Source organism: Cetorhinus maximus, chromosome 10 (genome assembly GCF_964194155.1).
Source record: "Cetorhinus maximus chromosome 10, sCetMax3.hap1.1, whole genome shotgun sequence".
Classification (NCBI taxonomy): domain Eukaryota; kingdom Metazoa; phylum Chordata; class Chondrichthyes; order Lamniformes; family Cetorhinidae; genus Cetorhinus; species Cetorhinus maximus.
In genome coordinates, this window is record NC_135888.1 from 80,637,805 (window position 1) to 80,652,858 (window position 15,054).

The following is a 15,054-nucleotide window of genomic DNA, read 5'->3' on the forward strand; positions in this document are numbered from 1 at the left end:
GTGTACAAGTGTCCCTGTTGGAGATGTTACGGACAGGGGAGAGAGGCAAACTGAACCCCTTTATTTTTCTCACTATCTGTCCTTAAGCATAAGTGTTTTAATTTTTGATATGGGCTGTCGTGTGTTTCCCCAAACCCTCTGTTTATAAAGTCAGTTTTAAAGTGACGCACACGCACCACACACACATGCCTTGCATTTTAAAAATCCTTATGTCCACACTTGCACTGAGATAACATCAGCAACAAGAGCAGTGTTCAAATATCATTGGCAGATTGGGCACATGTCATATTGGGGCAACTTTTACAGCCGGTTCACATTGGAGACTACCAGTACAACTGGGAAGTAAATGTAGGAGAGTGGTTACTTTCAACTTGCTTTCCTGAAACTCAGTCTTCAATTAAAAATAAGCTTCAGGGTTTAATTTGTGAAGAATTCAGTTCACTAGGATATTAAAGGAAGAATTTTGATTTTATATCGTTGAGGAAAGTGGCCTGGAGGTGTTGCCTACCGCAGCCATTTCATTAGGTATTTTATCGTTGATCCATTGACCTTCAGTGGTCTTGGTCTTTTGAGTATGGTCATCCTTCTCCCTGTGAAGAAGTTGATAGCCTTTTTCTCTTCTCACTGGTTCAAAATCTGTGTTCATTTGCAATCTTGGATATGACAGCTATGACTATGACCCTACTGACTACAATGATCCTACAGTGTGCTATGCTGTAGTGTCTTTTTGATAACCAGATGGAAACACACGGATGCTCCCCTCCATCAAAAAGAAAGATAAGAAAAGAGGTTTGGAACCTTCCATCTTTGACCTATCCACACGGTGTAGTGAAAATACATTCCCTTGAGGAATAAAAGCTTAACTGGAAAACTAAGGCTAACTAAGAAATTAAGGATAATATCAAATTAGAAGAAGAGGCTTACAATGTTGCAAAAAAAGAGTAGTAAGCCTGAGCATCAGCAAAGGATGACCAAGAAATTGAGGGAAATGCTAGTTTACCTTCTATTCTAATAAGAAATATATCAGATTGTAAGAAAGAGATTAATAAGTGTAAAGGTGGCTTCTTAGAGGCAGGGACAGGAGAAATTATAATGGGGAAATAAGGAAATGGCAGACGTTAAACAAATGATTTGTATCTGTCTTCACAAAATATTCCAGAAATTGAGGAGTTGTCGGGGGTGGGGTGGCGGAGGAATATTTGTTTGCATAGCACCTAGTGAAGTCTGTGTAGGTTTCTTCAATTGTATCAGATCAGTAATGCTGCGCAGGTGGAGGGTGTCCGTGTTACTTGTCCCTGGGGGAATTGACGTAAGTGTGCGTGGCAAGCAATGTTATGTAAACAAATTTTTCACGAGTGTCTGACCAAAGAACTTGAATTTTTTCATTTTTAAAGGAAAAGTAGTAGAGAAATTAATAGGTTAAAAGCTGACAAGCCTCCTGGACTTGTATCCTAAGATTTCAAAAGATGAATGCTTTGCTTTTGATCTTCCTGAATTCCATTAATTCTAGAATGGTCCTCCTGAATTGGAAGGTAACAAATGTTATAATGCTGTTCAAGAGAGAAAATGGTGAACTGGTTGGCCTGACAACAATACCTGTACTTGTATGTGCCTTTTAATGTAGTAAAATCTCTCGAGGCACTTCATGGTATTGTTCAAAAACAAAGTTTGATGCCAATCCACTTAAGGTGATATCCAAGCAGATGACTAAAAGACTTGGTTAAAGAGGTTGTTTTTATGGCATGTCTTAAAGGAGGAGAGAGAGGTTTAGGAAGGAAATTCCAGAGCTGTTGGCACAGTGGCCAGTAGTGGAACAAATAAAATTGGGGCTGCTCAAGAGGTCAGAACTGGAGGAAAGCAGGTTTTTCAGAGGGTTGTAGGACTGGAGGAAATTAGAGGTATGAAGGGATTGAAAGGATGAGAAGTATTGAATTTGATGTGGATGCCTGACCATTTAGAATCAGTGGAAGTGTCCCATCCCAGAAGAATGTTGAAGGTACTAGGTTGTAAACAGTTGTGCTGTAAACTGTCTATTGACTTCTCAGGTGAAAGAATTGGGTTGAAAGATACTTAAATTGTATTTCTTCCTGAGTGCAAGGTTAATGTGTTTTGCATCATCATGGGGAAAGAGGGCTAGATGAAGCCATTTCTGAGATCAGGTGTCAATTTCCCCAAGGGGCGAGCAGCACTGGCACCCTCAATCTGCGCGGCATTGCTCATCTGATATTATTGAAGAAACCTACATGTGCTACTCAAATAAATCTTCCCCCACCACCCGCATTTCCTCAATTTCTGGAATATTCTGTGAAGACGGATACAAATCGTTTGTTTAACATCTGCCATTTCCTTATTTCCCCATTATAATTCTCCTGCCCCTGCCTCTAAGAAGCCATCTTTACACTTATTAATCTCTTTTTCTTACAATCTGATATTATGTTTCTTGTTAGTTTACCCTCTATTTTAGTATTTCCCTCAATTTCTTGGTCATCCTTTGCTGATGCTCAGGATTAGTACTTCCTTTTTGCAACATTGTAAGTCTCTTTTTAATTTGACACTATCCTTAATTTCTCTAGTTAGCCATGGTTTTCCAGTTAAGCTTTTATTCCTCAAGGGAATGTATTTTCACTACACCATGTGGATAGGGCAAAGATGGAAGGTTCCAAACCTCTTTTCTTATCTTTCTTTTTGATGGAGGGGAGCGTCCGTGTGTTTCCATCTGGGTATCAAAAAGACACTACAGCATAGCACACAAAAACAAGTCAGCAAAGTAAACAACAATAACATATGGTTAACATAATTAACAGGAAAACTGTTGCAAACACACCACAAACTGCACATTTAAATGGCCGACACTAACTAAGACAGATCCCACAAATTTCACTGTAATCCACCCAGGTGTCAATGAGTTACAAAAATTCTTTAAAACTCTTGTCTCCCTCACAAGGGATTTCAGCTCTTCTCTTTTGAAGATCTAACCTCTGATTTCCCTGAAAAGCCACTCAAACTCAGACTACTCACCTCCCAGTTGCTCAATCTCTTCTCCTGAGACAGTGTCCCATTGGATTCACAAGGGTGCATTCTAGCACCTAATCACTGGATCAATTCCAGCTACTCTGAGCAGAATCCCACTGCTCACTGGCATTCCTTTTCCCTAATTACCTGTTTCCATAGTGAGGTGGGAAATTGAAAATCATAGGTTCAAAATCTTGTATTCCTCCAAGCATGCTATACTAACTGTGTGTCATGTCTCAAACTATATCTTAAAATGTCCTTTGAAGGAAATCTAATGCAAACTACTTGAAGAAATCCTGATATGATAAGGCACTCTATCAACAGAAGCTGTACATTTTATTATTTTCACAGGCATGCCTTAACAATGTAAAATATGGAATTAAAATAAAACCACTAATAACCATGAATCATTTAAAAAATAAAATCTTGAGTTTTTCTGATTAACGTGTAAGAACATAAGAAATAGGAACAGGAGTAGACCATTTGGCCCCTCTAGTCTGCCCCACCATTCAATAAGTTCATGGCTGATCACCTTGTTTCAATTTCTATATTCCCACCTAACCCCAGTAACCTTCAATTCTTGTTAGGCAAGGGAATCAATCTACCTCTGGCTTAAAAATATTCAATGACCCTGCCTCCGCCACCTTCTGAGGCAGAGAATTCCAAAGTTGCACAACCCTCAGAGAAAAAATTTCCCCCTATCTGTCCTAAAAGGGCGATCCCTAATTTTAAACCAGTGCCCGCCTATTTCTGGACTCTTCCACAAGAGGAAACATCCTTTCAATATCCATCTTGCCAAGGCCATTCAGTTTCTTGCATACACCAAACAAATCACCCCTCACTCTTCTAAACTCCAGTGGAAACAAGCCCAGACTGTCCAGCCTTTCCTCATAAGACAACCCACTCATTCCAGGTATCAATCTGGTACACCTCCTTTGAACCGCCTCCAATGCATCCTTCCTTAAATAAGGAGACCAAAACTGCATACATTATTCACGGTGCAGCCCCACCAATGCCCTGTATAACTGAAGCATGACATCCTTACTTTTATGCTCAATCTCTCTTATAATAAAGGATAGCATTCTATTTGCCTTTTTAATTACTTGCTGTATCTGCATACTAACTTTTTGAGACTCATCCCTCTGCAGCACGGAATTATGCAGCCGTTCTCCATTTAAGTAATACTCTGATTTCTTGTTCTTCCAGCCAAAGTGAACAATTTTACATTTTCCCACATTAAACTCCATTTGCCAGATCTCTGCCCACTCACTCAACCTACCTATATCCACCTGCAACCTCCTCATGTCCTCTTCACAACATACTTTCCTACCTATCTTTGTGTCATCTACAAATGTAGCTACCATGTCTTCACTCTTTCCCGCCCCCCCCCATCTAAGTCACAGATGTAAATCGTAAAAAGTTGAGGCTCCAGTACAGACCCCTGTGGGTTGCCACTCGTCACATGCTGCCAATTAGAAAAAGACACATTTATGCATACTCTCTGCTTTCTGCCAGCCAGCTAATCTTCTGTCCATGCTAATATGTTACCCACTACACCATGCGCTTTTATTTTCCGTAATAATCTTTGATGTGGCACCTTATCAAATGCCTTCTGGAAATCCAATTACAGTACGTCTACAGGTTCCCCTTTATCTACTGCGCATGTTACTCCTTCAAAGACCTCCAATAGATTGGTTAAACATGATTTTCCTTTCACAAAACGATGCTGACTCTTCCCAATTGCCTTGAGCCCTTCTAAGTGCCCAGAAATAACCTCTTTAATGATTGATTCTAACAACTCCCCCACGACAAGATGTCAAGCTAACTGGCCTATAGTTCCCTGATTTCTGTCTCCCTCTCTTCTTGAATAGAGGGGTTATATTTGCTACTTTACAATCTGATAGAATCTTTCCAGAATCTAGCAAATTTTGGAAAATTAACACCAGCATATCGACAACCTCATTAGCCACCTCTTTTAAGTATGTAGTAGTCCATTGGGATCCGGAGACTTGCCAGCTTGTTGCTCCAACAATTTGCTCAGTAGCATTTCCCTAGTGATTTCAATTTAAAGTCTCTCCCTCCGCCCCCCCCGCCCACGCCACCCACTGCCGGATGAGTGACTTTTCCCTTGGATGGACATGCCTAGACAGTACCCCTTTATGGAATTCATGCCTGCCATTGTTTGAAGTTTACTCCAAACCAAGAATCAATGGACCCCTAGACTCTAATGGCCCAAATCTTCTGATCTGGGTTGGAATCCCTATTTCCAACATCGATCAGACAAAAGGTTACCTACTTACCTTCCTACGATTTTGCAGCTATTACTGGAATGTTTTTTGTATCCTCTTTAGTGAACACAGAAGCAAAATACTTGTTCATTTCTTCCGCCATTTCCTTATTATCTACTATTAATTCCCCACTGTCACTCTCTAGAGGACCAACTCACTTTACTTACTCTCTTCCTTTTTTAACTGTAGAAACTCTTGCTATCCTTTTTTACATTTCTAGCTAGCTTCCTCTCATTCTAATTTTTCTCCTTATTAACCTTTTTAGTCATTCTCTGCTGTTCTTTATATTCTGTCCTGCCACTCATCTTTGCGGAGTTGTATGCTTTTTCCATAAGTTTGATGCTTTCCTTAACATCTCTAGTTAACCACAGATGGTGGGTCCTCCCCTTAGAATTTTTCTTTATAGTAGGAATGTGCTCATCCTGAATACTCTGAAATATCCCCTTAAATGTCTGCCACTGATTCTCTATTGATCTGTCCTCTGGCCTAGTTTCCCAGTTCACTTCAGCCAGCTCAGCTTTCATCCCCATAAAGTTGCCCTTATTGAAGTTTAAGATACTAGTCTTAGACCCACTCTTCTCCCTTTCAAACTGGATGTAAAATTCAATCATATTGTCGCTGCTACCTAGGGGTGCCTTTACTCTGAGGTCATTAATTAATCCTGTCACATAATCCCACATAACATCTATTTTGTTTGTTCCTTCAGATATTTGGTCCTGAGACGAGCCAGAAAATGGTCTTTGATGTTGGCATGAAGAGCTTAGTAAAGGAAGCACTGGAGGGACAGAATTGCTTGGTTTATACCTATGGCGTATCAAACTCTGGAAAAACACATACCATTCAAGGTCAAATACAATTAGTGTCTGCTTTAATATACTTGGTTTTCACACTAACGTGCTTGGGGACGCTACACAAAGAGTATGATTAATTGGATCCTTTTTCGTTTGTAGGCAGCAGGCATGATAATGGAATTCTGCCTCGATCATTGGCAGTGATATTCAGCAGCATCCAGGGAAAACTATATCCCAGGATGGACCTGAAACCTAACCTCTGTGACGATGTAATTAAGCTGGATAACAAAATGGTGAGACAAGAAGAGCTGAAGAAACTCTCATTACTGGGTGTTGTCAGAGAGGTCAGTGCTGAATTTCTGCTGAAAACATGTGATTACGGTGCCTAAAATATGAATATGCTGATAGGGCCTTCTGGGTGAGCCATTTGGTATGCCATGTTGAGCACAATATGCTGACTCACTAGTATCAATCATGTTCCTTGAAAACATGATTACATGAGTATAGAAAAATCTTGTACTAGAAACTGCATTCAGTTTTTCATGGTGTTATGCTGCTGTCAAAACATCTGAAGCTTTAGGTTTGTTAATGCTCAATGTATATTCATTTCTTTGTAACCCACATTGGTCTCTTGACCCAAACACAATAGTAATGGAAAACTCTTTGTATTCTATTGTTGTTTGTGTGTTTAATGAAGTAGTTTGGACTGACCTTTGTATTTGTGAAGCTTCTAAAATAGGATTACAAAGTACAAGAGTGAAGTAAGTGGTTCTTCCCAGCCAATCTGCATTGGTGTCTATTCTTCTTAAGAGAAATAGCCCCAATCCCATGTGCCTTCTCTGATTGCGTATCCCGTTCCCCTTTTTCTTCAAGCACCTATCTAACCTATTCTGAAATGTTGATGTGATCTATGATTTCAATCGGAGAGATCTGTGGGACAATGAAAATGATGAATTTTGCTCAGAGAAGAGATGTGAGGCCTTTTAATAATTGTTATTTAACAAGTCATAGATTTATTAAACAATGAAGTTTGATCGTGGAGAAGCTTTTCTCCTTTTTAAATGTTTTGTAAAGGCTAGCTGACTTCGAGTAGAATGTGTTTTAAAGATGTTTGTTAAATCTTTAACACACATCTGTCATGTCCAGTGAAGTCCTGTCCTATTCCACAACTTCAAACATGGAATGTGTTCCTGGGGAAGCTTCTGGAACTGTCTTTTATGTTTTTAAAATGGACACTCAAGGTGGCTAAGATGGCTGCCAAGAGTCCGGTGACCTTTCCCTACCCGAGGCAGACTATCTTAAGCTTCTGGATGGTTCTAACTGAATCCTCCCTGCCGGGTGAGGGACTTTTCCCTTGAATGGACATGCCTAGAGTGTACCCTTTGTGGAATTTATGCCTGCCATTGTTCGAAGTTTACTCCAAACCAAGAATCAATGGACCTCTAGACTCAAATGGCCGATCTGGGTTGGAATTTTACTTGCCTTCCTACGATTTTCCGAACCCGTCGTCTGATGGAGGATCCTCCCAAACTTGCACAGTAAGCAATCCTTGCAAAGAGGAGTGGAGAGAATAGTAGAAGTCATGCTAGCTGCTGTATTCCAGTATGCAGAGTTTAAAAGTTCCAAAGCCACTTTGAGAAGCTAGGGAGAGAAGGTAAGAGGGTGAGATGTAGGGTGGGTTGGAGTTAGTCGGCAGCTGGGGGCATAATCTGGAGTCAAGGGGGATGTTGGGTGGTCAATTGAGAGTAGGTGGGGGGCCAGAGAGTCAAGGGGGTTGTCGGGGAGATCAGTGAGAGTATTTATGTATAATTAACAAGGATTTGGAATTGATCTTTTTTTTTTCTGAGTAATTATCCAGATAAGTAAGTCAGGACCATTCGTAATCTTCGCCTCTAACTCAGAGTTGGAGGATTCCGGATGAGGGGAATTGTCCATTGGAAGCCCAAACTTTTCAAGTAATTCCTGCATAGTTAATGCATTGGGACTTCCGAGGAGTTCAAACCATTCTCGTTAGATGATGCCAGTATTGGCCATGTGACTGAAACTGGCTGGAGATAACGTGTTTTGATCTAAAGACCCAGAAAATATCTGGGTAGCTGAAAAGGCAGTGTCACCTTTGCCTTTTTAAGAACCTGGAAGCTGCAAAGTCTTTAAGCCGCCCAGCCTGATTCCTAAATCCATGCCCACCTGTAAAGAAATTGGACTTGCTGATGCGAAAGCCACTAGTGTCTAACCTCATGTCCTATTGAACATTCGCTACTTTGAGAGAATTCTACAATAATCCTGATATCTGACTCCAGCTACTTGAACTTGTCTATCTTGTCTACAATTCAAGAGTGGAAAAAACTTCCTTCTTCACCGGAACTGAAAAGACTGTTTTTCTCTAATGAGCTAGACACGTGAACTATGAACCATTCTTTTGTTTACAACTTGTAAAAGTGCTCTATTCTCTTTAACTGCATTTTTTTTTGAGTGTGTGGTATATGAATGATACAGCATTTTGATTTTTTGAGGTGACAATGCAAATAAATTATCTTTTTAATTTTAATCCTACAAAAATTTGCTGCTGGGTCTTTAAAGTGACCACACACAAGGGGGCTTAGAAACACATACACCTACTTTTCCAAAACAACTGTTACGGACTGAGATGGGAGGAGCGTGCAGTTAATTCTAGTCTCACTTCTCCACAGATCATAAAATAGTTTAAATGTTTAATTCACCCACAAAACTGGCCAATTGTTACCCTTTGATTCCCAGCGTAAAAAAACTCTAATCAGACTTCTTTCAGTAAATGCCAAAAAAAAAAATTATTCTAAAACAAACTACTTTTTAAAAAAACAAGTTAATAAAATGGTTAATATACAAGTTGTAGTTTAGAAATGTAATGAATTTCCCCCTTTTTTGTTTAAAATAAAAGATATTCGAACCTCCATACACAAAACAGGACAAAAGACACACAATTCCCTGCAGAGGCTGGAGGATGGGAATGTTTCATTTAAAAGGATAAAACTCGAAGAGATCGCGACGCTGTTGATCTAACAGAATTCTGGTCACAATAGGTCTGGAAGTTCTTTCAGATGGATTTGTTGGTGAAATTGCCCTTTGATGACTCTTGCTTATTTTTTTTTTTGAGAGTTCGCAAAGTTGTGATGACTCATCCTGATGAGATGTTTCTGAGGAATGTTTAACACAAAGGTGGGGTAGAAAGAGGGAAAGAGAGTGTGTTTTCCTTGTAGCTTGCTTCTAAGGCCCCCCCGCACACTCTGGCTTTGCCTGAGAGTTTTTAAAGACTAAGATGTTCAAAGAATACTTCTCTTAGGCCAGGTGTTTTTAACCAATCAGCAAGAGTCTTTAGCCTGACAACAGCAGTTCTTTGTTATCTTAGATATACAAAGTATCTCTTCCCCCTGCAGGTGTCCCCATTGGACATCCTTGTTGACCTGTGGTTTCTTGAAGTATAGCGTATGCACAGCCCCGAATTAATCTTGCAGACTTTCAAAAATAACTCGAGGGAGAATGTCCAAAATTCAATGCCCTTCAATTTTTCCAAAAACAAGTTTCTCACACAACCACACTGATTGCGGACAGAAAGGGAATTGGGGGTTTCCAGATTATATTTCCTCTCGTGTCCATAACAACATCAGTCATTGTGGTGTCTGGGCCCTGACGAGTCATGTGTGGAATAGTATGGAAATTTGTGCTTGAGATTTCCCCATCTGAAAAGTTTTGAATGTTGTGTGGGATAGCAGGGATAAAGCTGAGTGCAGTCCTGAAAGGATAACTCTTTACTTTTGCATCTTCTAGCGGCAGGTTAGAGTGATAATAAGTCAAACCGTTTGCACCCACAACTGGGGATTCCCAAAAGGAAAAATTCGAGACTTGAATACAGATTAACAATGCGTTGTAGCTTTGCTTTCTCTTTCCCAGCTCTGCATGTATTATATTGCAATTTTTTTGTTCATATATGGGATGTTGATGTTGCTACCAAGGTTAGCATTTATTGCTCATTCCTAACTGTCCTGGAAGGTGCTGGTGTGCCTCCAACTTGAACCCCTGCAATCGTTGTGATAAATCTGAATTCAAAGTACTGTGCAAGCTTTCCTTTAACCTGGTAAAGTTCTGCTCACTTTTTTCCCTCCATAATGTACTAGAGCTGAAATGGCCTAAACATTGGCACTGAGCTGAGCACTTTATTTGTAGTATTAATCTTATTCATTAATTATTGACTTTAATTAGGACGATCTGCAAACTCCACTGAAGAAGAACATCAGCACAGAGGTTACACTGAGGGCAGGTCTTAGCTGTGATTCTGATAGTGGCATTGGGGGTATGTCCTCTGTCAGTAATTTGGAAGGTAAGATGGTCATTCCTTTCAAATGTCTCTGGTTTGGATGTTGTGCTCAAATTGAGATTTGTGACAAGTGTTCAAATCTGGAGCAATTTCACCTATTTTTGTCTTTGTACAGTGGTCATGGGAGCAGTCTGTCTGTAAATAAATGAAAGAACTTGCAGTATGCAGTGCCTTTTATGTCCTTGGAACATTACAAAATGCTTCACAACTAAGAAATTGATTTTCAAAGTGTAATTTTTTGTGGTACCCAACTTATAACTATATACAGCAATGAAATAAATGATGATAGAGGGATTAATATTGACCGGTACTCTGGGGAACCTTTCCCAGTTACCAAACTGGGCCTCTTGGTGTATTCAACGTCTGGGTCAATTCCAACATATTGTTTGTTTCCCTTTTTAAACATTTTTCATTTCTCAGTACAGATCCTTTCCAAGTCTTTATAGGTAGATAAACTGAGACAATGTAGGAGAATATCTTGGTATTGCTTAAAATGTCTGTATGCCTGAAATTACTTGTATGTGGTGCTATGCAAAAAATTATTTGCACATCACTATGCTTTATTGAAACTTTCATTACTGTTTGCTGAAAGATTTTCACTTGTTTCTGCCATCTTTCTTTCTCTCTTGCCCTCTCAGAGTCTGCGTCCCGCTGGGCTGATCATGATACAGTTGTTCTCCGCCAGGAACAGAACATGCATTACTCCATTTGGGTTTCCTTCTTTGAGATTTACAACGAACTCGCCTATGACTTGTTGGACACTGCCCCTGCGGCAAACCGCAAACGACAAACATTAAAACTCTGTGAGGATAAGAATGGAAATACCTATGTAAAAGGTACTAGTCCTAATCTGCATATGATTCTTTAAATTTTTTTGCTTACAATTTTGGAAGAATAATATGTTGATTCTGGTATGTTTGTGTTTCATATTATGAAAATGAAGATTATGCTATAGATTTTAGTAAAAGTTGAAGATGTAGTAAGATGAGGGAATGAATGAGAGTGCCATGTGCTGACAAGCTCACAGGTCTGTGTGATTCTGCCCTTGGCTTTTGGTTGACTTGCTTACTGAAACAGGACAGATTTTCCTAGAAAATAATTTAATTGCACTGTTTTCTAATAGTGTTCTACATGCAATTATCCAGCTTATTCTGGGGGAATGTGCTGTTGTAAACAAAGTTGGTGCAAAGTTGGGTGTTGTATTTGAGAGATTTTGTTTAAGGAATTTCCAAAAATTAACCTGATATATAAATGATATGAACCCTGGCAACATGGTCAGATTATAACCTATGTTATGATTTCTATGTTTTTTTTTAATGCTCATATATGACGTATTCTGTGTTGGTAATTTTGACTTTTGGATTCCTTCCGCAAAAAGCCCCAAAGGTTGGAATTGATGCAGGAACCGCAATTTTGACAAATTTGAACTAAAATTATGAACCCAACCCTTAAAAGTCTTCCTTATCAACATCGAGGGCTTTGTGCCAAAATTGGGAGAGCTATCCTTCAGACTAGTTGAGCAACAGCCTGACATAGCCATACTCACCAAATCACATCTTGCACCCAATGCCCCCACACTGCTCCATCAGCATCCCTGGGTTTGTCCTGTTGCACCTGTAGGACAGGCCCATGAGAGGTGGCAGCACAGTGGTATACAGTCAAGAGGTAGTTGCCCTTGGGAGTCCTTAACATTGATTCTGGACCCCATAAAGTCTCATGGCATCATGTCAAACGTGGGCAGGGAAACCTACTGCCCTCCATCAGCTGATGACTCAGTATTCCTCCACTTTGAACACCGATTGAAAGTAGCACTGAGGGTGGTAAGGGCACAGAATGAAACCCCCACACAGAGTACAAAGTCTACTGAGCTGCTAGATTGGGCCTGCAACGGGTGGTGAGGTGACCAACAAGAGAGAAAAGCTTACTTGACATCGTCCTCACCAGTCCACCTGCCACAAATGCATCTGTTCATGACAGTATTGGAAGGAGTGACCACCGCATGGTCCTTGTGGAGACAAAGTCCTGTTTTCGCATTGAGGACATCTACATTGTGTTGTGTGGCACTCCCGCTATGCTAAACGGGATAGATTTAGAACAGATCTAAAATTCAAAACTGGGCATCAATTGGGCATTGTGGGCCATCAGCAACAGAAAAATTGTATTCAACCACAATTTTTGACCTTATTGATTGACATATCTCTCACTTTGCCATTACCATCAAGCTGGGGGGACCAACCTTGATTCAAAGAAGAATGCAGGAAAGCATGCCAGGAGTGGCACTAGGCAAATCTAACCATTGAGGTGTCAACTTGGTGAAGCTACAACACAGCCTACAAGCAATCGTACAACCAACATATCTGATCAAAGTTCTGCAGTCTTGCCACGTCCAGCTGTGAAGGGTGGTGGACAATTAAACAACTAACTGGAGGAGGAGGAGGAGTCTCCACAACTATCCCCATCCTCAATGATGGGGGAGCCCAGCCCATCAATGCAAAATACCAAGGCTGAAGCATTCGCAACTAACTTCAGCCAGAATACCGAGTGGATGATCCATTCCAATCTCCTCCTGAGGATCCCTAGCATCATCAATACCAGGCTTCAGTCAATTGATTCAGTCCATATGATATCAAGAAATGGAGGAAGGCACTGGATACTGCAAAGGCTATGGGTCATGACAACATTCTGGCAATAGTACTAAAGACTTGTGCTCCATAACTGGCCATATCCCTAGCAGAGCTGTTCCAGTACAGCTACAACACTGGCATCTACCAAATTGCCCAGGTATGTCCTGCCCATAAAAAGCTGGACAAATCTGGCCATTCGGTTCCCCCTCGATCATCAGAAAAGAGATTGAAGCTGTTATTGACAGCGCCAACAAGTGGCACTTACACAACAATAACCTATACACTAATTCTCAGTTTGGGTCTGCCAGGGCCATTCAGCCCCTGACCTCATAACAGCCTTGGTCCAAACATGGACAAATGCACTGAACACATGAGGTGAGAATGACTACCCTTGACATTAAGACAGTATTTGACTTAGTGTGGCATCAAGGAGTCCTGGCAAAACTGGAGTTAATGGGAATCATGGGGAAAGGCCTCCACTGGTTGGAGTCATATCTAGCACAAAGGAAGGTGGTTGTGGTCAATCATCTCGGTCCCAGGACATTGCTGCTGGAGTTCCTTGCCCTTGGCCCAACCATCTTCGGTTGCTTCTTTGGCTGCCTCATCAATGACTTTCCCTCCATCATAAGGTCAAAAGTAGGGATGTTCGCTGTGCAATCTTCAGCGAATATCCCCAGTGTTCAGTACCATTCGCAACTCTTCAGATATTGAAGCAGTCTGTGTCCATATTCAGCAAGACCTGGACAACATTCCGGCTGGAGCTGATAAGTGGCAAGTAACATTCGTTCCATACAAGTGCCAGGCAATGACCATCTCTATCAAGAGAAAATCTAACCATCTACCCCATGACATTCGATGACATCACCATTGCTGAATCCTCCACAATCAACCAGCCATATAAATACTGTGGCTACAAGTGCAGGTTAGAGGCTGGGAATTCTGCAGTAAATAACTTGCCTCCTGACTCCCCCAAGCCTGTCCATCATCCACCAAGCACAAGTCAGGAATGTGGTGGAATGCTCTCCACTTGCCTAGATGAATGCAGCTGCAACAACACTCAAGTTCAATACCATCCAGAAAAAAGCAGCCTGCTTGATTGGCATCCCATCCATCACCGATGCACAGTGGCAACAGTGTGCCATCTACAAGATGCACTGTAGCAATTCACCAAGGCTCCTTCGACAGCATCTTCCAAACCTGTGATCTCTACCACCTAGAAGGACAAGGACTGCAGACGCATGGGAACAGCACCACCTGCAAGTTCCCCTCCAAGCTACACACCATCCTGACTTGGAAATATATTGCCATTCCTTTGCTGTTGCTGGGTCAAAATCCTGGAACTCTCTTCTTCCTATCCACACCTGTGGGTGTTCCTATACCACATTGTTATGACGTGGCAGGTGGTATTTGCCAGGCTGACCAAATTCCAAAGGGAAACTTGGCCATGCTATCACAACGATTTTGCAATTTGTATTTATTATGAGAAGGTTTGTGCACAGAAATCAGAAGTAATGAGTCCGCTACCACCTTCAGAGATTTTAAAGATTAAATTAAAACACTTATGAACAAAAAAGAAAACTTAACACACAAGACTACAAGTTACAACAGTTACATTTAGTTTCGTAACAATTCTCAAGATTTCTACCTAACTAGAATCCCAACTTCACACCCTGTTCAGGCAACAGTCCAAATAGATTCTTAATCCATAAAACATCCAGCAATATTACTACAAGCACCCACTGTTGCTTTAAGGGAGGCATTTCACAGCTTCTTTCTCCCTCTCAGTTGACAATGGAATTCCAAAGCTTTTAACAAAATCTTGGTTACTAGAACAGCAAACTTCCCGTCCAGGTAACAGGAGGCTTTTTCCACAAGTCTGTTTCACATGGTGCACCTTTCAAGATGTCACACGGCCACTCCCCACACAGCTTTCCATCTTTCTTTTAAATATATTTCCTCCTTTTTGTTCTATAAATCCCATTAGAGTC

General features: G+C 40.8%; 1 protein-coding gene across 2 annotated transcripts in view; it reads left to right on the forward strand.

Annotated features, from left to right (window-relative positions):
- Positions 1-15,054, forward strand: part of kif20a (kinesin family member 20A) — a 52,862-nt gene that overhangs the window by 15,836 nt on the left and 21,972 nt on the right. For both annotated transcript variants that reach the window (XM_078550676.1, XM_078550677.1), the window contains 4 exons: positions 6,007-6,145; positions 6,251-6,435; positions 10,328-10,445; positions 11,081-11,278. In XM_078550676.1, the coding sequence (XP_078406802.1) occupies positions 6,007-6,145; positions 6,251-6,435; positions 10,328-10,445; positions 11,081-11,278 (640 nt within the window). The remainder of the gene's footprint in view (positions 1-6,006; positions 6,146-6,250; positions 6,436-10,327; positions 10,446-11,080; positions 11,279-15,054) is intronic.